Source organism: Ooceraea biroi, chromosome 12 (assembly GCF_003672135.1).
Source record: "Ooceraea biroi isolate clonal line C1 chromosome 12, Obir_v5.4, whole genome shotgun sequence".
NCBI classification, from domain to species: domain Eukaryota; kingdom Metazoa; phylum Arthropoda; class Insecta; order Hymenoptera; family Formicidae; genus Ooceraea; species Ooceraea biroi.
The window spans coordinates 4,797,282-4,815,957 of record NC_039517.1 but is presented as its reverse complement, the minus strand read 5'-3'; the positions used below and the strand labels follow the sequence as shown (position 1 = coordinate 4,815,957).

General features: G+C 42.5%; 3 protein-coding genes across 7 annotated transcripts in view; 1 reads left to right on the top strand and 2 right to left on the bottom strand.

Annotated features, from left to right (window-relative positions):
• Window positions 1-52: 52 nt before the first annotated feature.
• On the bottom strand, window positions 53-2,339 carry LOC105276608 (ras-related protein Rab-10). Its single transcript, XM_011334378.2, has 5 exons — window positions 2,213-2,339; window positions 1,475-1,535; window positions 1,261-1,399; window positions 1,092-1,181; window positions 53-980 (listed from the first exon to the last, which is right to left on the bottom strand). Exons 1-5 carry the CDS (start codon window positions 2,337-2,339, stop codon window positions 795-797), a joined length of 603 nt encoding a protein of 200 aa, XP_011332680.1. The 3' UTR covers window positions 53-794.
• On the top strand, window positions 2,325-8,384 carry LOC105276600 (26S proteasome non-ATPase regulatory subunit 10). 2 transcript variants are annotated; one of them, XM_026974218.1, is made up of 6 exons: window positions 2,325-2,725; window positions 5,150-5,287; window positions 5,635-5,757; window positions 5,841-5,939; window positions 7,003-7,291; window positions 7,564-8,384. In XM_026974218.1, exons 3-6 carry the CDS (start codon window positions 5,650-5,652, stop codon window positions 7,761-7,763), a joined length of 696 nt encoding a protein of 231 aa, XP_026830019.1. In that variant the 5' UTR covers window positions 2,325-2,725; window positions 5,150-5,287; window positions 5,635-5,649; the 3' UTR covers window positions 7,764-8,384. The 2 variants fall into 2 exon arrangements, with proteins under 2 accessions (XP_026830019.1, XP_011332659.1); XM_011334357.3 differs by lacking the exons at window positions 2,325-2,725; window positions 5,150-5,287 and having other exon boundaries at window positions 5,308-5,757.
• LOC105276601 (myosin heavy chain, non-muscle) overlaps window positions 7,859-18,676 on the bottom strand; it is a 32,529-nt gene continuing 21,711 nt past the window's right edge. The window contains exons 4-9 of one of the 4 annotated variants that reach the window (XM_011334358.3): window positions 16,402-16,425; window positions 15,863-15,946; window positions 14,524-14,616; window positions 14,204-14,366; window positions 9,240-14,109; window positions 7,859-8,200 (exon numbers count right to left, since the gene is read on the bottom strand). In XM_011334358.3, the coding sequence (XP_011332660.1) occupies window positions 8,074-8,200; window positions 9,240-14,109; window positions 14,204-14,366; window positions 14,524-14,616; window positions 15,863-15,946; window positions 16,402-16,425 (5,361 nt within the window). In that variant the 3' untranslated portion in view covers window positions 7,859-8,073. The remainder of the gene's footprint in view (window positions 8,201-9,239; window positions 14,110-14,203; window positions 14,367-14,523; window positions 14,617-15,862; window positions 15,947-16,401; window positions 16,426-18,676) is intronic. The other 3 variants (XM_011334359.3, XM_011334361.3, XM_011334362.3) reach the window with 3 other exon arrangements.

The window sequence follows — 18,676 nt, the reverse complement described above, 5'->3', positions numbered from 1 at the left end:
ACACTCGGTACAGGATGTATGCGCGTAGGTATGTGAGAAGTAAATGTGAAGATTCTTCGAAATTGTGAATGTTTATATTCATAGTAAATCGGCCGTACACAAAAACGGTAAAAGCTTTTGGTTTCAAGCTTTTTCCCTCGTCTCAACTCAATATACAAATAAGCATGTGTGGTGCGATTATCCACCAGTGTAGGAAAACGCTCAAGCACGTCTCCAATCAGATCCTTCGGAGATTTTAGAAGCACGCCGCTCATACTCGCACCACTCAACATGGTAACAAATTGCAGCCTCGTAACAAACAATATTTTCTAGTTTACCTTTGTTCGTGCAACAATGTAATGACGTTTCACGCGAGACACGGAGGAGTTTCACGTTCGGAGAGCTTGCGCAAGCTTATCTCACGCTCGTACGGTGCCTAATAAACCTCCAAATTGTTTGATATACGACAGATACAATTGTAGATACAATGACATATGCATGAAACAGCGTTGGTAGCTTTATAAACTTATCGAGACACTTACAGTAGTATTAATTAATGCATTTCCGATTATTGGATTTTCCCTTTTGTTTTTTTTGCAGCGACGTCCCTGCCTCGATCTTGTAGCATAGAAAAATGCACGTTTACTAGAGCAGAAGTGAGACTGAATTATATCTGGTCAGGCAGTGTCGTGAAGTGTTTACGTTATTTTATTATGCTTTAAATTATGCTCTCTAGATCTATCGAGGACTCTATCCCAGTGGCACGAGCTGATATATAGTTCATTATGCGCCGTTAAAATAAATAATATATAAAATTAGCAGCACCGATTCGAACTTCTCTCTACCCTGCGGTCGACCGTCACTCTGTCGGGCGCATCCTGTGGTTCCCTGCCGTGCGTTTTGTCCAGTATAGCTTCCGCCAGCTCGCTAAATGCTCGATCGATGTTGATATTCGCCTTCGCGGACGTTTCCATAAATCGGATTCCATGCTCTCTCGCTATCTGCGAACACGACAAAATTTCCATCATCGAGCGTGCCTTATCAGCTATCGTCATACGCTAGAAAATGTATCAACTGCAATTATAATTGCAAAGCTACGATCGAGCACTTACTGCTTCCCCCTTTTCAGTGCTGACGACGCGCTTCTCCTCCATGTCGCTCTTGTTTCCCAATATCATCTTTTCCACATCCTCGTTTGCATGCTACATTTACAATCGTACATTTAGAATCGTACGCATGATTATACAAGTTGCGTCAACGCACTGTAGATCGTGCACTTACTTCATCAATATTTCTCAGCCACTTGACAATATTTTCAAAGGTTTTTTCGTTAGTAATATCATAAACGAGCATAATTCCCATAGCTCCTCTGTAATACGACGTCGTGATAGTGTGAAATCTCTCTTGCCCTGCTGTATCCCTGCAAATATATAAACATAATATATAAACATAAATACATAGACATTTTTGGATACACGTACGTTTAACAACTCACCATATCTGTAATTTGATTTTCTTTCCTCTTAATTCCACTGTCTTGATTTTAAAATCAATACCTATGAGAAAAAGCACTTTTATTCATATGTTTCGTTAAACAAAAGCAAGCTAAAAAAACAAAAGGAAAACACCTTTACATAAAAGTCCCATATAAATCCACTGTGGATAATAAGGACGCAGCTACAAATTAAGGACACAATTACAGATCAAGCAGTGCATTTTTTCTTACTTTTACATTCCACACGTCCGTCACGTTTTACACGTGGGCAATACTTCTGCGTTATTTATTGAACTAAAAATCGCTCGGAGCGTTCTCCGCACGACGCAGTTTTTCTCAATAGCAGCGTGGTCAACTCGGTGAAACCTCGCGGAGTACAACGATTATCTTTTTTTTCTTTCTTTCTCGAGAAACACGCTTGTAATTGCACCCTGCCCGACGTCCGCGCGCGCGATGTATGTGCATGTGCACACATACACGCGCTCGCGTGTGTCCATGAACTTTAGCACACAGAGCACGACGGCGATCGGTCGCCCGAGTTGGATCTTACGAGCGCGAGGTACGATAGCCGTTTCCCTCTTTCTTTCTTTTTAACGAGGACGCGTTCTAACCTACAATCACCGGGCGCGAGAAGCGAGCCCGGTTCGTTGCCGTTGCGGAAGGGAATCCATGATTCGCGTCTCCCGGGGTTATTCTATCTCCGTCGTTCTCCTTTCTCTCTCTTTCTCTTTCCCTCACCTATCGTGGAAATGAACGTCGTGGAGAAGGCATCGTCCGAGAAGCGGAACAGTATGCAGGTCTTGCCGACGCCGGAGTCGCCAATGAGGAGCAGCTTGAACAGCAGATCGTACGTCTTCTTCGCCATTTCGGGGCTGGGACTAGTCCGTGCCGTGAGGTAGGCGCCGCGGCGGCCTACGGGGAAGTAAACAGAACGTGGAGCGTGCGGGCGACCCGCGGGAGACTTGCGACGGTCGGCGGCTTGTTGCGATCGGCAGCGACGGCGATTCTCCGCGGCGCGCCGATGCTCCGTACATCGAACGCTACGCGCCGGTTATACTCGCTCAAGGTCGAACGGGGCGCGTCTCCCAACGGACTACGACGTACGTGTATACGCGCCTATATAACGTCGTATCGAGTCGTACGCGGGCGAACCGGTCGCGAGGAGGCGGCGGACTATTAAAAGACGGCGCGACGTCACGCGACGGCAGCGGAGTCAGCGCGGCACAGAAGCCATCGGGGGGTAAACACGGGGTAAGCTCCTCGCCACGTTCCGTGACTGTGTATCTACACACGTGTGCGCCCGTGTCCGTGTGCTCGTACGTGCGGCAGTGTGCGCGGCTGCCGCGCCGGCCGATATAGAGCGCGCGAGATCGAGCGACGGCGCTCGAGACCTCGAGTTCGGCTGTATCGGCCGAATGTCCGTCGCGCGCCGCCGATCTGCGGTATGAAATGGTATAAAATTGCGGCGGTTATCCTTGTGACTGGGCATTCTCCTCGTTATCGTGAGGGGTCATTTATCTTCGCTTAGCTGCGTCGCCGATAACGATTCCGTTTCGGAAATCACGTTGCAATTTTCGTGGCAGGCTCGCGTTGGGTTGAGTATGTACGTCAGCTGTATTCGGTGACGTAAAGATGTGTGGTTACTTTCCCAGATAGCCAAGTCTGCCGAAAGCAGATGATGCTAACTATCTGCTATCAACTATTGCCAGCCAAAAGACAACAAATTTGATACAGAAGTTGTTATTAACGGTTAATTCGACAAATTGGTGCCAGAAATGTAACAGAGCTTGCTCGCAAAATCTAAGAACGGATTGGCGGCAGAAACCGAGCAGATCTGCAAACATGGCTTGAAGTCGGATTGTCGACAGAAACCGAGCAAGATTTGCGCGCGCGGAATCTAACGGCAGATTGGCAGCAGAAACCGAGCAAGATCTGCGCGCGCGGAATCTAACAGCAGATTGGCAGCAGAAACCGAACAGGATCTGCAGCTTTTGACGGTATTCAAATTTACACGGCTATGAATATGCGTTTTCGCTGCGCACCGCTATGCGGTGCACGCGTCGAGTTCTTACTCGATGTTAAGATTTAGCCTAACGGTTATATAAGTTAATATACGCGCCTTGGCATGATAATATTAATTTTTCTGAAAATTTTTGCACTCGCGGCACGGAGGCCCCCATGGACAACGTCCATGTAGTTCACGCGCGCCACGAGCAATCCGAAGTTCGAAAGCAAAATTCGGACTTCGGATTAGAATAAATTAACAATAAGAGAGAGATTATGCAACGAACTGTCAGAAAGACGCATCAAGCCGAGTGTACTTTAATTTAACAAACAAACAAATGCGTTCTTTTAACACATGGTAATATAAAATGCCAATTTATAGTGTGTTAAAAGTAAACACATGCTTTAATATATCGTGAATATGAATGGCCAAAAGCTGCAGATTCCGTTCGGTTTCTGCCGTCAATCTGCCGTCAAATGTTAACAGATCCTGCTCGGTTTCTGCGGCCAATCTGCTGTCAGAGTCTGTTAGCAGGCTCTGCTGGCAGATCACTATCCTAATGCGGACATAACGGATGTCAATTTGCTATCAACTTCTGCAGTAATCTGTTGCCAATCTGCTGGCAGATTGCACACATTTTGCTTACTGGGTTATCGTTATCGTCATGTTCTGTTCATATTTTCGTTCTACTTTGTTTTTATCAGGCTCTAAAGATTGCCTCCTGGTTGGACACTTCGGTTTTACATTGGGCATTATGCGTATCGCGCATGCGGTTTCCCGGATCTTGCACGTCCGGCAAAGTCGTGTCATAATAATCGAGTACTTGACTAATGTTTGCAGGTTGATAAACAGCAGTCTCGTTTCACGTGTAAAAAAGATTGCATAAAACAGTAGCACGTGACTTGTATATTATATGTATGCGATAAACATAAAGATCTATTTAGAGGCAGCTACATATATAGCTGCATAATGCATAGAAAAATCGATTGTGTTTTATTTCTCTTTTCTTTTTTTATTTCTGCTGATTATTTTTACGAGCATACTAAAATACTAAAAGTGAGAGAAAAATTAATAATATAATTTGCTTAATAATAAATCCTAAGACAAATATTGAAGATATTTTTATATGTTAGCTATATTAATGTAATACACATATAGTTGAAAGCAAATTTAATTTTTTAGGTACCAATTGTTAAAGTATTCCCCATTTAATAAAGACAAATGAAACACAATGATTGCGGCTATGCTATACATGTTATTACTTTTGTATAATTTGTTATTGATTGTATCGCGGTTTCAAAAGATCCATTGTTGAATATCTAAACATTTCTTCTTATTTATCATGCACTACTAGAAGATAACGATTAATCACGATGTTGAATTAATCGAAAATAAAAACTTCTTCTGAATATTGCGACAGTGACAATAAGCCGATATTATTGACAAAAACAATATTAATCGATCATTTGTATTCATAACGTGTTCAAAACACGCATAGTTGGAAAGTATTATTTGAATAAAGCTGTTGAGTTAACTGGAAAGTCCATACGGATTTTTAGTAAAATTCTAACACAAAACTTTGTATATTAATTAATTTTGTTAAAAAGATTCACATGGACTCTGGTTCATCCAATACATATATGTAATGCATCATATTATTATCTTTTCAGTGAAAGTCAGCGGAAGCTTATAATAAAATTCTTGGAAATAATCAGGAGGGGGAATAGATCTTTTACTTTATAAAAAAAGAAAGAACGCGACGTAGGATTGTGATGTCATCTATTGGAGTTTGTTCGAATTAATAGAAGGTTTGCCTATTTTGACTAAAAAAATAAAATAATATTATAGTACGTCGCAAGAAAAACGAGAAAGATTTTTAAGTAGTATGATTTGATAATGTAATCCAGCTTCACAATAAAAAATATTTTGAAGCATTTTATAACGCATAAGGAAACCCAATCAGAACTTCCATTTCCATCGCACAACAGGGCTACCAATGTTATCGCGTATAGTTGCGAATAAATATTGTGACAAGACAAGCCGATATTGATGGACCAAAACAAAGCGATTAATCGATCATCTGTAATTCGTAACGTTCAAGACGTACGAAAGAGAGTCATATTTCGTGTTAAACGTGTCGGTTAAAAAATTTCAGTAACAATTCGTAGAGATGACACAACAAGAGCCTACAGTGTACGATTTAGCGTATCGCGGCAGAACCGCGGCTGTGAAGATCCTGTTGAACGAGAGCGAGAGGTTGAAAACGCAAACAGACAACGTTCGTATCGTGCAACATCACGAATTCGTCGCGCAGTGTGTACATACATACATTGATAAGGTTATGTTATGTATTATTTATAGAATGGCCGAATGTTAATACACTGGGCGGCACTGGGTGGTCACGATGATTTAGTCAGGCATTTGTTGTCCCTTGACGTACCGGTGGATCCTGAAGACGATGTAAGGAAACATTACGCAATGACTCACAGGCATTTCTCAAATATGCAGCGTACTTGTACATTGCTATCCACTGCGAGCTCCTCAATAAGGATCCAATTGGTCAAACAATTTTGCAACTGCAATTTAAAAGATGCCTGGTATTATTCAAAAATTATATAAATTTGGTGAGACATACGAATGAAGAGACTTCCTAGTTTCAGCCCGGACACGTGCAAAGTTCTTGTTACTAAAATATCTTGTTATAAAAAACACTAGATAATATTTTTAATTAATCAATACTTTTATTCATATATATTTGAAAACAACCGTAAAGACTCGTAATTGTTTCGTAGCATGTCTAATAATTCAACTTCATTTTCATGTATTTCAATACCAGCTACTTTTCCGAAAACATAATTTACATATTGTGTAGTTTCTGTGGTCACCAATTTCTAATTCTTATGGCTCCACAAGAGATTTTACACATACATAAACCATATATAATAATTATATAAATAAATAATACAATCATGTACACATGCTTCAAAAAATACTTCAACTGTTTATAAAAATATTTGAAAATGTATTATCTAGTATCAATAGCAATTATAATCAAGTCTTGATAAACTCCAGACAACTTGCATAAAGTATGCAATTGTTTTACAAAGCTCAGAGAAGACGTACAAGCTAAATAATTGAATAAAACTCAAGACCAACTCAAGCAAAAGAAATCTTATGCCAAAATCTCATGGAGCTATATGTGAATTAAAAATACGTCTAATCATTGAGAAATTCATTCGAAAGAAAACTGGAGATCTTAATAACATACACATTTCATGACATATAATTATATTATAATTTTTCCATTGATCATTTATAAGAAAAAAAACTTATACGAAAATAAGTATAAAGCGCGAAAATGCGTTCAGAATGCATCGCACGTTGCGTTACATTTCTTGCATATCCTTTTCTTTCTCTCTCTCTCTGTCACATAATCATCGCGACTTTCATTCCGTTCGTTGCGTCGGCCAATCCTCGTACGAAATCAAACATTAATGGCTGGTTGCGCGTCCAAATCACGCAGACGAATATGACCCCGTTGATTCTGGCAGCATCCGCCGGCCGCGAGAAGGTCGTCAACACGTTGCTGACCGAAGGGGCAGACGTGAACGCGACGACGGTCGACGGCCACTCGGCCCTGCAGTATGCCGCGTCCAAGAACTGGAAGGCCATCTGCATGGCGTTGCTCGAGAAGGATGCCAACGTGAACATTGCTGACAAGCGAGGTGCCACGCCGCTCCACAGATCCGCCTCGAAGGGCAACATCGCTATCGTGGAACTCCTCATGGAGTGCGGGAAGAAATTGAATATAGGTAGCGGAGTGTGTATATGTCTGTCTCTTATGTGTATGTGTGTGTATTTTGTGTTATTGAAATGCGCAGAGCTCTCTCATATTACAGTATAATAATATATAAAATATCAAATATAATCTCTATATATATATATAATCTATATATATAAATATTTCCGGTTATAACTTAAAGAAGTACAAAGGTTCGCTCGCTCTTCCTCCCTAATCGGTGCATAATTTCATGCGCTCGTTCGTTTTAGTTTTGTTTTGTTTTCATGCTATTTCGTCTTGCAGATCAGAGAGACGCGTACGGTAATACGCCGTTGCATCTTGCCTGCGAAGAGGACCGCGTGGAAGAGGCAAAGCTGCTGGTGGCGCGTGGAGCGGATCCGACGATCACCAACAAGGAGCGCAAGACTCCGTTGGATCTCGCGAGTCGCGGACTGGTCCGACAGCTCGAGGAAATCAAGCGAGAGACTGCGAAGTCCAAGTGAAACCTCCCTCCCTCCCTCCCTCCCTCCCCCGCGCGTGTTTTCCGTACGAGTTTAAGTTCCGTTGGATGAGTCTCCAATAAATTTATCATGATTAAGTTTCCTTCTCCAGAGCTTTTATTTTATCCGTCTCTCGTCCTCTATCAAAATGCGATCAACGATTACGTTCGTTCTATATAAAATATATCAAAAGAGTCCGCTTTCTGATATTTTAGATTATTCTTGCTGTTTTTTTTCAAAGCCAACACCCTCTCGACGCACGTATGTACATAATTCACAGAGGTTCGAGAGCATATTGGACCGACTCCGATACTCAATTGACATTCTCCTCGCCGTCAATGCTCTCGTCCTGCGTCGTCGAGTCGTCGCCCGACCCACCAGTCTGTACGGAACCGCGCTTCAGCCTTGTGGAGCTCAGGCTTATCGGAGGACCACCGCGCCTTTAAACAAATCATGCGTACATTAATTAAGCGATGCGTTCATCATTGTCAAAATATGTATAAGTATGCGTAAAAAACACGTCACCATCAGTCAGTAATTTAAATACATATTAATTTGTCGAGCTAAAGCTTCCTGTATAATGAAAGGTACAAATAAAACAGAAATATTGGACAATGTACATCATTGAGAATCTTTGATTTCATACTTTGTATCAAGAATTTATCAAGATTTCAATTAATAATGTACGTCTCGAATTAAATGCTCGAATTAAGTGAATAAAATTGTATAAATTTGTAATCCATGGAGTAATTATCGATAAGAATATCCAGAGAATATACCTGGACAAATTGTTTTCACATTTAAAGTTCTCCTGATGGCTGTGATAAATATTAAGGCAGTGTAAAGGCTTTTATATTAAATCGGAAAGGCCGATTTCCTAAAAAGCATGTTGTCAAATTATTAACCGGTAGCATAATACTGCGAGTAAAATAAAAAGGTAAGGGGAAACACGTTCACACAAACAGCTGCATTCAAAAAAGGATGCCAGAGGTGATAAAAGTATGTCATTATCACACAGAAGGTAGCAGTCCAGGTGGACATTATTACTTTCAGGGGGTTAGCGGTTTCAAATTAACCAAAAGAGCTCGTTTAACTCACTGTAGCACACTGGGGACACTAATGGGATTGTTTCCTAGCAAAAAACTCTCTCAGGTAGGATACCAATCGTTTTTTCTCTCTTGACACCTACACATGTTAGAAGTTGATCACTTCCTTCAAAGATAAAACACTACTTTAATACTGCCTCATTACGTTCGCCTAAGGTTACAGATACGTACGGCCTAAAAAGCGCATAAAAGTATATTTATATCTGTAAATAATCTAGAAACGAATAGTATATCTCCTCAATATAATATATCAATATATCCTGTGTATTTAACGTCCCCCAAACCTTAAATCTTTTAGCCCTCAAAAATCTTTCGCTATTTCAAAAGTATATTTATCTCTTTTACATTTTTGAGAAAGAAAACGGGATATTACCTTAATTTATTCTTTAGATTCGTCAATTCTCGTGTGAGTTCCTCGTGAGATTCTATCATGTCGTCCATCTCTCTTTGCGCTTTCCGCTTCATGGTTTTATGCCTGCTGATCTCCTCCTCCGCCTCGTCCAATTGTCTCTTCAGTGCCTTCATTCTGACATTGACTTTCTCCGCCTGTTCCTTATACTGATCGGAGTTTCGTCTCTCGTCCTCCAGCTGCAGACTCAGCTCTTTCAATTTCTTCTCCAGCTTGCGGTTGATCTTCTGCTGGGCGAATCTCTCCTTAGCCTCGGTCTCTAGTTGCTCGTCAAGATTGTTGATCTTCGACTCCAGCTGCTGTATCGTAGCCTTGGTCTTGGCGCGTTGCGCCGTCTCCAACTCGGTCAATTTGGCCTTCAGCTCCTTGTTCTGTCTCTCCAACAGCATCTTGTGTGATTCCAATTTTTGCGTAGTGGACCGTTCGGTTGCCAAATCCGTTGTCAACTGTTCGATCATGATCTGACCCTTCCTGGCGCGATCCATCACGATCTCGGCATTCGACTGCTCCTCTTCCAGTTCTTCTTCCAGAGTGGCGATTCTCGCTTCCAGCCTACGTTTCTCGTCTAACATTAAAGTACCCTTATTGGCGTTATTGTTGACTTCCTCCTGCAGCTCGTCTCTTTCGTTTTCGGCGGTCCTTCTGGCGCGCTCGCTGCTGGCAAAGTCCTCGGTTAACTGCAACAGGTCGGCTTCTAAGCTCTTGACCTTTCTCTCAGTTTCTTTGGAGGCAGCCGCTAGTTCGTCCCTGGCAGCTCTGGCTTCCTCCGTTTCCCTGGTGCAATCCTTGATCTGAGCCTGGAGTTTCTTCAGTTGTTTAAGTGCATCCTCCTTCACTTTATTGTGCATTTCCAACTGTTGCTCGATGTCCTTGTAGTCAGCCTCCATCTTCTTACGCGCAGCGATGGCTGCAGCGCGTTGTTTTCTCTCATCTTCGAGTTCTGCCTCAAGATCGCGCAATTGCTTCACCAATCCCCGGCGTTTCTCTTCCGCTTGCTCCTCCTTGGTTTGGAGGTCGCGCTCGAACTGAGCCCGCAACGCTTGCATATTCACTTCCAACCGCAGCTTGGCATCTTCTGTAAACTGCAGCTCGTCTTCTAGCTCCTCCACCTGCGATTTCTGCTCCTGCAGCTGCGACTCCAACGAACGTTTCGCCTTTTCCAATTCGTGAACATTCTTATCAGCGGTACCTTGATTGTTAACCAACTCGTCCAGTTCTGATTGTAGACCTCGACGACCTCGCTCGAGTTCCTCGATCTTCTCGTTAAGTTCGTCCAATTCACGAGTCAACGACAGCACTCTCGTCTCCTTCTCGCGGGCTTCCCTCTCCGCGGCGTCCCTCTGTTCCGCATACTGCTCGGACACAGCTTTCTCCTCAGCCAGCACTTTGTCAAAGTTCTTTTGCTTTTTCTCCAATTCGAGCACTTTTGCTCGCTGCGCCTCCAGTTCGATAATGCTATCCTCCAGTTCCGCCTGGATCTTTTTCTTTGATTTGTCCAGTTTATCATTGGCTGCTTGTAACTCTTCCACTTGCCGCTGAAGAGCCTCGATGTCTTTCGTACAACGTTTTCTGGCTTCTTCAAGAGCAGCAGCCGCTTCCGCTTCCTCCTCAGCGCGTTTTTTGGCCTCAGCCAGTTGCACGTTCAGGCTCAGCACTTGCTTGTCCAAGGCACGTTTCGCCTCTTCCTCCTCCTCGAGCTGATCGTGCAGACTGTCTCTCTCACTCTCCAATGCGCGCAATTTAGAATTGAGAGCCAGTTTTTGTCGGGTTTCCTCTTCCAGTTGCTGCTGAAGTTCAGTAAACTGTGATTCACAGGTAGCCGACGCCTTCAACGCTGCAGATGCTTTCAGTTCGGCGGTTTCCAATTGTTGCATCACGCTCTCCGCCTCTAGCTGCAATTTTGTTACTTTCTCGGCCAATTCCTGCTTGTTTCTTTCTACCTCGGCCAGTTTCGCATTTATCTCCGCCAATTGTTGTTCTGCCTGTTTACGACGACGATCAGATTCCTGCCGGCTTGCGCTAACCGACCTGAGTTCCGTCGCTAGGTCGGCGTTCTCAGCCTCCAAGGATCCTTTCGCCTTTTCCAGGACCGCTTTCGTCTTCTTCAATGCGTCCATCTGTTCGTTCAAAGCAGTCTGTTCTTGCGTGTGCTTGTGACGCATTTCGGCGAGTGTAGCTTCATGCAATGAGGTTTCCTCTTCAAGATTCTTCTTCAACGTCGCGAGTTCCTGCTCACGTTTGCTTCTCAATTCTTGTTGAGCTGCGGTGGTGTCCAGAGAATCGAGTAATTCGTTCTTCAACGCCTCAAGCTCCTCATTCAAGTCACGTTTTAGTTTCTCTGCTTTACTTCTAGCCGCCTTTTCAGCCTCCAAGTCCTCCTGGAGCTCAGCTAACTGTGACTCCAATTCTCTGAGGGCCTTCTGAGCTTGGGCCTTAGAGGCGCCTTCCTCATCCATTCTCGCCATGACTTGGTTGAGCTCTTCCTCGCGTTTGCCAAGTTGAAGCTGCAGTTCCTCGACTTGCGTTTTCCTCTCAGCCACTTGCTCTTTCAAGTCCGAAACCTCAGTCTCGACTTTTCTCTTGGACCTATCCACTTCCTGACGTTGTTGATGATCCTTGAGAAGTCTTTCCTCGAGATCGGCAATCGTCGCTTCGTGCTTCGCCTTCAACTTCGATAAATGCTTGGCCTTTTCCTCTTCCTCCGCCAGGGTCTGCGAGAGGTCATTGGCTCGCTCCTCAAGAATCTTTTTCTCTTTCAGTAACTTTTGATTAGTGTCATCCGACAGGGCGAGATCCTCCTCCAATTTTTTGATTTTTGCGTCGCATTGGACCTTCTCCAGTTGAAGTTTCTGTCTGGCGGCTTCCTCCTCCTCTAATTGTTCCTCAAGATCGCTGATATTCAGTTGTAGTTTCTTCTTTTCCTGAGTCAACGCGGCGCTTCTCTCTTCTTCCTCCTCAATACGCGCCTCCAAATCATGCAAAATTTCCTCAAGCTCCTGCTTCCTCGCGGCAAGTCTCGCTCTCATTTCCTCAGCTTCAGCGCAGAGTTCGACCTCCGCCTGCAGTTGCTCAGCCAGCATGGTCTTCTCCTCGATTGCCTGCTGATACTTGCGCTCGTACTCTTGAGCCGAGTGCAATTGCAGTTCCAGCTTGTCACGGACCTGTTTCAACTCGTCCTCTTTCTGCGTGAGCTTCTCCTCCTGCTTGGTAACTTCCAGCAGAGGCTTCACCTTGGTGTACAATCGCCACCATTGCCAGTTGCGCAGTTTCAGATAAGCCGCACAGTTTCGCTGGATGATACGGATCGCATTAAGTTGTTGCAAGCGCTTCTGATAGTTACGTCTGGCCAAAAAGCCACGGCAGAAGGCTTGGAAATTAACGATTATATCCGTGATCTTGTAATCTCTTTCCTCCTCAAGATGAGCCAGCACTCCGGCGCGGAAGAAGATTTTAGATTGCCCGACACGGTAAAGATTCGGATCCAACTCCAATGCTTGAATCATCTTTTCGCAAGCCTTCTTGCCATCCATGAATCCCTTGGGAATAGCATTTGGAGTGAGCAGTTCGTAGCGTTGTCTAAATTCTTGGAACGGAATTCTGTTCGGAAAGCCTTGCCGGCAGATACGGATGCCCTCTAACACACCGTTGCACCGTAACTGATCCAGCACAAGCGGCGCGTCGATCTTACCGGCCCGTTTCTCGTGATTCGGAATAATACATCTGACAAAGTTTGGATTCGTGTTGCGCAAAGTGACCATCAGCTTGGCCAACTGTTCCTTGTATAACTGCGAGACGGTTCTGAACATGCCCTTCCTCGTTCTCGCGCCGAATTGCGTGTCCGTGAGCTGCTGCGCCATGCCAACGATCTCGGCGTCCTTCCAGATGTGACACACAAACGGGTCCTGCGAGGCTTGCAGAAGGCTGACAACGTTCTCGTTCAATGGGTCCATGTTCTTCATTAGCCACTTGGCGGCAGAGTAATCAACCTTACCGGCGTAATGAATGATTGCGAAGTCAGCTACGCCGCGGAAATCGGTCTTCATGAACTTTGGATGGACGCTATGAGCGCCAACTAGCTTCTCGACGAATGTCTTGTCCGTGGCCTTCGGGAACCAACATTCTTCGTCCAAGAGCGCCATGATACCCATCGGTTTATCGATCAGGTCAATCGTTGGTTGCAGGTCCAAGCCGAAATCTATAAATTTCCACTCGATTCCCTCGCGTTGATATTCCTCCTGTTCCAGAATGAACATCGTGTGGTTAAACAACTGTTGTAGCTTCTCGTTCGTATAGTTGATGCACAACTGCTCGAAGGAGTTGAGTTCAAATATCTCAAAACCGGCCATGTCCAGTATACCGATGAAGCTAGCGCCCTGTCGCTTCGTTCTGTCCAGGGACCTGTTGATCCTGTTGACCAGCCAACGGAACATCCTCTCGTAGCAGGCCTTCGAAATCGCCTCCACAGCGAATTCCACCTGCTCTTTCGTCTGCGCCTTCGTTACGAAATCACGGCCGACCTTAATGCGCGGCTTCAGGAAGGCTTTCGTCATCTCGGTCACGCTCAAGCCCAACAGGTGCGAGATCTTCTGCGCCACCGTGTTATCGGGTAGCGTCGCTTGATCAGAATTCCGTTCTTGACGGAACTGCATCGAACCGAACAGCATCACGGCGGAAACGATACGGAAGATAGAAGAGAAGTCCTCGTTGGTCATGCCCATGATGTGCATTGACTTTACCGTGGAGAAGAACTCGGCGGAATCATCAACGCCAGGTACCGGTAAAGCCCCATTTGACAGGAAGGGATAGTGCTTCGGATCTTCCAGTATAAATTCCTCTAAAAAATGGGGAAATGATATTACAATTACATGCACTGAATACAATCAGAAGATAGGAAATGTCTGAAGGATTCAACGTGGCTTGCAACTTACTCTTTTGTTCCGGCGAGGCACCTGCCAGCAGCTGGTAAAATATATGAAAAGTTCTTTCGTCTTTTGCTTGCCGAATGGCCCTCGATTTCTCCAAAAGATACGTCTCGATGTTTGCCCCGGCTATGTAACCGGACGCGTCAAAATTTATTCTTATAAATTTACCCTGCAACATGCGTGTTGCGTTATGTTATGTCGTGATTTTATTAACTATATTAAAATGAAAATGATAAAAAAAAGAATAATAATAGATTGATGAGTAGATTGTTTCTTGAAATTACCAGTATATATTTTATTGATTAAATTATTGATATAATACTTACGAAACGGGACGAATTGTCATTCTTTACGGTCTTCGCATTGCCAAATGCTTCCAAAATAGGATTTGCCTGAAGAAGCTGCTGTTCGAGCTCACCCTATGACGATAAAATTCCGAGAATTAATAATAACTATTGCCAGATATATCTATTTCTCGAGCATAATAATAAGAGCAGAGCTAAAGAATAAATAATTTATCATGTTACGTTAAGATATAATGCAATAATATGTAAAAAATTTAATCTTTTTTTATGTAAAGCAAAAGACATTAACAAGCTATTCATTTCTTAAATATTTCAATATTTTTCAAAACTAATTGTAAAGATTCTAAACGAATATTACAGCAAATGGCAAAACTTTTAGTTATAAATATGCAAGCAATATCCCGAACGGAATCTATGAATTATTTGAATATTAAAAATATCCATAATTCTTTTAACAAGTATACAAGTAAAATATGCTGTAATAATAAAATTAATAATATCAAATAAATATACTATATTAATCATATAATAAATACATATTAAACTGTTACATTAATAAAATTTACTTAAAGCTATGAAGATAAAAAACCGTAGCTGTTATTTTAAATACTTTAAAAATAGCCAAAAATATAAGACAGCAGCTTGATTTGAATTAAATATAACAGCGCTAAATATATACATAATATGTACGATATACAGATAATAAAAAATAGCGAGACAAATAACGGCTATGATAATTACCGCTATTCAAAACCAAGTATCGAAGACATAAAAGCACAAAAGGGACAGACGAAGCTGACCGTCGTTATTTCGAAAGGCCGGACATTTAAACGCGAGAACGTAAATTAATTTGACCCGCTTATCTTGAAGAAACATAAGTAGCGTGAAAATTTTCGTCTGATAGACTTTCTATGATAAATCACCGTTCTTCTAAGAGCTTCAAAGAGCAATTGTGTAGCGTGAAAGTAAATGAAGCAACTATACACACACACAGACGTGGAATAATTTATCTTTCTGCCCTCAAACGTCAAAGAATACTACCTTCCGGTATGGAGAAATCCTGTTCTCGAAACTAAAAACGTAAATTTATTTACAAGGTTTTTATTTATTTATTTATTCATAAGTTAATGGACAATGACGAAATTTTTCACGCAGCTCTTGCTCAGAGTCGTACAATAATTAACGATTAACAAAAGCTCATTACGCGTGTATCAAGCATCGAGAATCGTAGACATAAGAAACGATAATCTATGCGACTTTTGTTAAACTGCAGCGTATCGAAAGGATAAACACCAAACGGACGACAACTGGACGACAAAGCAAGCTATAAGGCAAGACACTTATCACGACACCAGCACACCAGTGTTAATATCGTTTCCTCCCACTTTCTTTCTCCCTGTTTCACGTTAATTACCGCAAACTTTTCCGTGACACCTCCGGATCCCTGAATCCACAAGCAGCAGGTAAGGGGAGTGAGTTTTCGTTAGTCACGAGAACAATGGAAGACGTAACGAGCTTGTGACGATTAGTTTCTTTTTTTTTTAAAGAAAATAATGCGAGTATTATGTTATACAATTGCACATCTACGCGCAAAGATTGCGCAAGTACCGAAAGAATAAGATGTTTTGTTAAGTTCACTGCTGAACTTTTCCTCGGGAGAAAATTCTTCTTTTAATTGGATATGCGTGCTCTGCCTAAGATATTGTTACAATTCTCTCTTCTTTTTTCTTCGCATTCTGATTTCTCTCTCTTTTCTTTCTCTCGGTACATGCGTCACTGAGGAAGAATCGAAAATCAAAAGCGTCTGTTAGTAGAGGGTGGATAAGCAGGAAAATAATGTGAAGCACCGCGCCGCAGGCGTCAGCCGCCTGAGTCGGGCTGTTTCTTTCGTTGACTTACTATGATTAATGCCGGGCTTGGAGTCTAGGTGGGCGGCCGCCAAAAGTCAGCACCGAAAATAAAAGAATTTTCAACATTAGATCAGAATCGGCCATGGCGTGGCTTTCGAGTCGCGCGTTCGTTCTTCGTCCGCGTGGTCACCTTTACTGGCTGTGTACCGAATGCCAGGTACACGAAGAACCGACCGATCGACAGTCGACCGAATAAACGCATAGAATCGAATCTGTTTTTAACATACGTTGACGCCAATATTCCGATCATTCCAATATTCGCTCCAATTTTGATTTCGGGTCTTTTTGCAAGAAATTAAATTTCGAAATGAATCATTAGACGGAGCTGCATGACTTTGTCTTCGCGAACATTGGATACGCAAAACAGCTGCGGCGTTATTCCTTCAGATCGCCATTCTCGAATGATGGACTTGTAAAATCAATCTTTGCAGTTTGTTACATGGGAAATTTGAGAAATAAATAATAATGAGAATCTCAGAGAATTTTATTGCTCAGCTGAAATTTTGAATTAATTTAATCTTTCATTCTAAAGCTTCATTCAAACTCAATTTTAAATGATCAAGAATGAAGAATATAACGTCCGACAGATTCTCATAAAATTGATTGATGAGACATTCCTGTGAGAGGACCGAAAAAATAACGCAGCAGCTGCTATGGGATACCCTGTGTACATTCGGGGAATAAAAGAAGTAGTGACGCCCCGATCGAAATGATTCGAAACGTCCGTACCGGCGAGTCGGCGAAACAAGCGAGCTCATTTGCTCTTGTGCATGCGAAACGATCAGGAATGTGCTGGCTGTGAACAAAAGTAAGACGATAATGCAGCCGATGCAATAACATGCAGTCGTACCATATAGGCGAGTGTGTTCTCGTTTTACAGTTTTCTTTTTCTTTACACGTACACTTTTATAATATGTAAATGTAAATGCCGTGCGATTGGCGCTCAAGAAAGGACATTAAGATGAAATCTGATACGCTGAAGAAGGCCAGATCTCCTCGAGATTTATGCGTGCACGACTGAGCTCAACGAAAAGAGTGATCCTCCTTGGATCCGCAAAAAATTTAAAAAATATTGTGCATTTTTTATTATTATGAGAAATATCAGCCTTCTGCTTCGAATTAGAGTCAGTGAGCGATCTTCAACAACGTTGATTAACTTTAACTTCCTATTTTTGTCTGCCCCTATATATAAAAAATAAGAATAAAATAAAATCATTAAATGCAGCATTTCTTTACATATTCAACGAATGAAAACTTAATCTATTAAAGATCTAAAGCGTACAATACAATACAATACTAAATTACAATGTAAAATTAGATTCGCGTTTACATTCTCTCTAGAAAGAAAGCTATGTTCACCAAAGGATATGCCCCTATCACCATTTTACTGAGCAATTTTCATTGTTATTCACTAGCTACGTCTTCAAAAATTAATTATTATTACAAAGTATTAGAGGTACCTGCCTTACCACGTGCTTATTACACATCTACGTGCCTATATACATGTAAACCGACCTCCAATCGATCCAACAGAGACCGTCGACAATTATGAAAATGTCAGACGAATAAAGCAAACATCTCGATTAACTGCGATCGCAGGTTTTAATCGACAGAAGTCATTTTGCAATGAGAATACGACGAATATTATGATAATTAATCACAAAGTGCGTATTAGCTTCATACCTTCATATTCTATATCTTCATCAATCATCATCAAAGTATATCACATTTTCTCTCCATCATAATAAATAAAAAGCATAAAACTAACTGACAAAAATGCAGACGTTGCAGAAGAAGCTTATCGAATTCTCGCACGTAGTGTTAAAGATTGCTCCAAGATTTCCCCAGAAATCTACCAGAAGGAAACTCAATTTTTAGACTGAGAGTTGATTAGCCAGAGTGCGGCAACCTTGCTTGGTCCAAATCTCAGTCTCCAACCCGCAATCTCGCTCTCTAATGCGTGGTCTCGCATGGGCTTCAGAGGGTGCAAACTTCTAGGTTCTTTTCCCATGATAAGTCGCGCAAGTCGTGCTTGGGTTCCGCATTTGCGAGATGAGTCACGACGTGGGCAAGTCGATTCGCGTGACTCAAGAGCATCAGAAAGAGACTCGAGGGCACGATAAGTGGACCGTTTGTCTGGAAAAGGAAAGATCCTTCGGCGAGCACGAGGCGCGCGTGTCTTCAACTTCGTCTTCTTTCTTTCTCTTTCGTTCTCGCGGATCGCCGCAGCCGATGCGTGCACGCATGCGACGCAATATAAATCG

Excerpts from the sequence above, each read along its gene's own strand:
- LOC105276600 (XM_026974218.1), top strand. The coding sequence starts at position 5,650 with ATGACACAACAAGAGCCTACAGTGTACGATTTAGCGTATCGCGGCAGA. Across the intron at positions 5,940-7,002 it reads CGGTGGATCCTGAAGACGAT|ACGAATATGACCCCGTTGAT; the intron begins GTAAGGAAACAT and ends CAAATCACGCAG. Across the intron at positions 7,292-7,563 it reads CGGGAAGAAATTGAATATAG|ATCAGAGAGACGCGTACGGT; the intron begins GTAGCGGAGTGT and ends TTCGTCTTGCAG.
- LOC105276608 (XM_011334378.2), bottom strand. The coding sequence starts at position 2,339 with ATGGCGAAGAAGACGTACGATCTGCTGTTCAAGCTGCTCCTCATTGGC. Across the intron at positions 1,536-2,212 it reads GACGTTCATTTCCACGATAG|GTATTGATTTTAAAATCAAG; the intron begins GTGAGGGAAAGA and ends TTTTTCTCATAG. Across the intron at positions 981-1,091 it reads GCACTGAAAAGGGGGAAGCA|ATAGCGAGAGAGCATGGAAT; the intron begins GTAAGTGCTCGA and ends TCGTGTTCGCAG.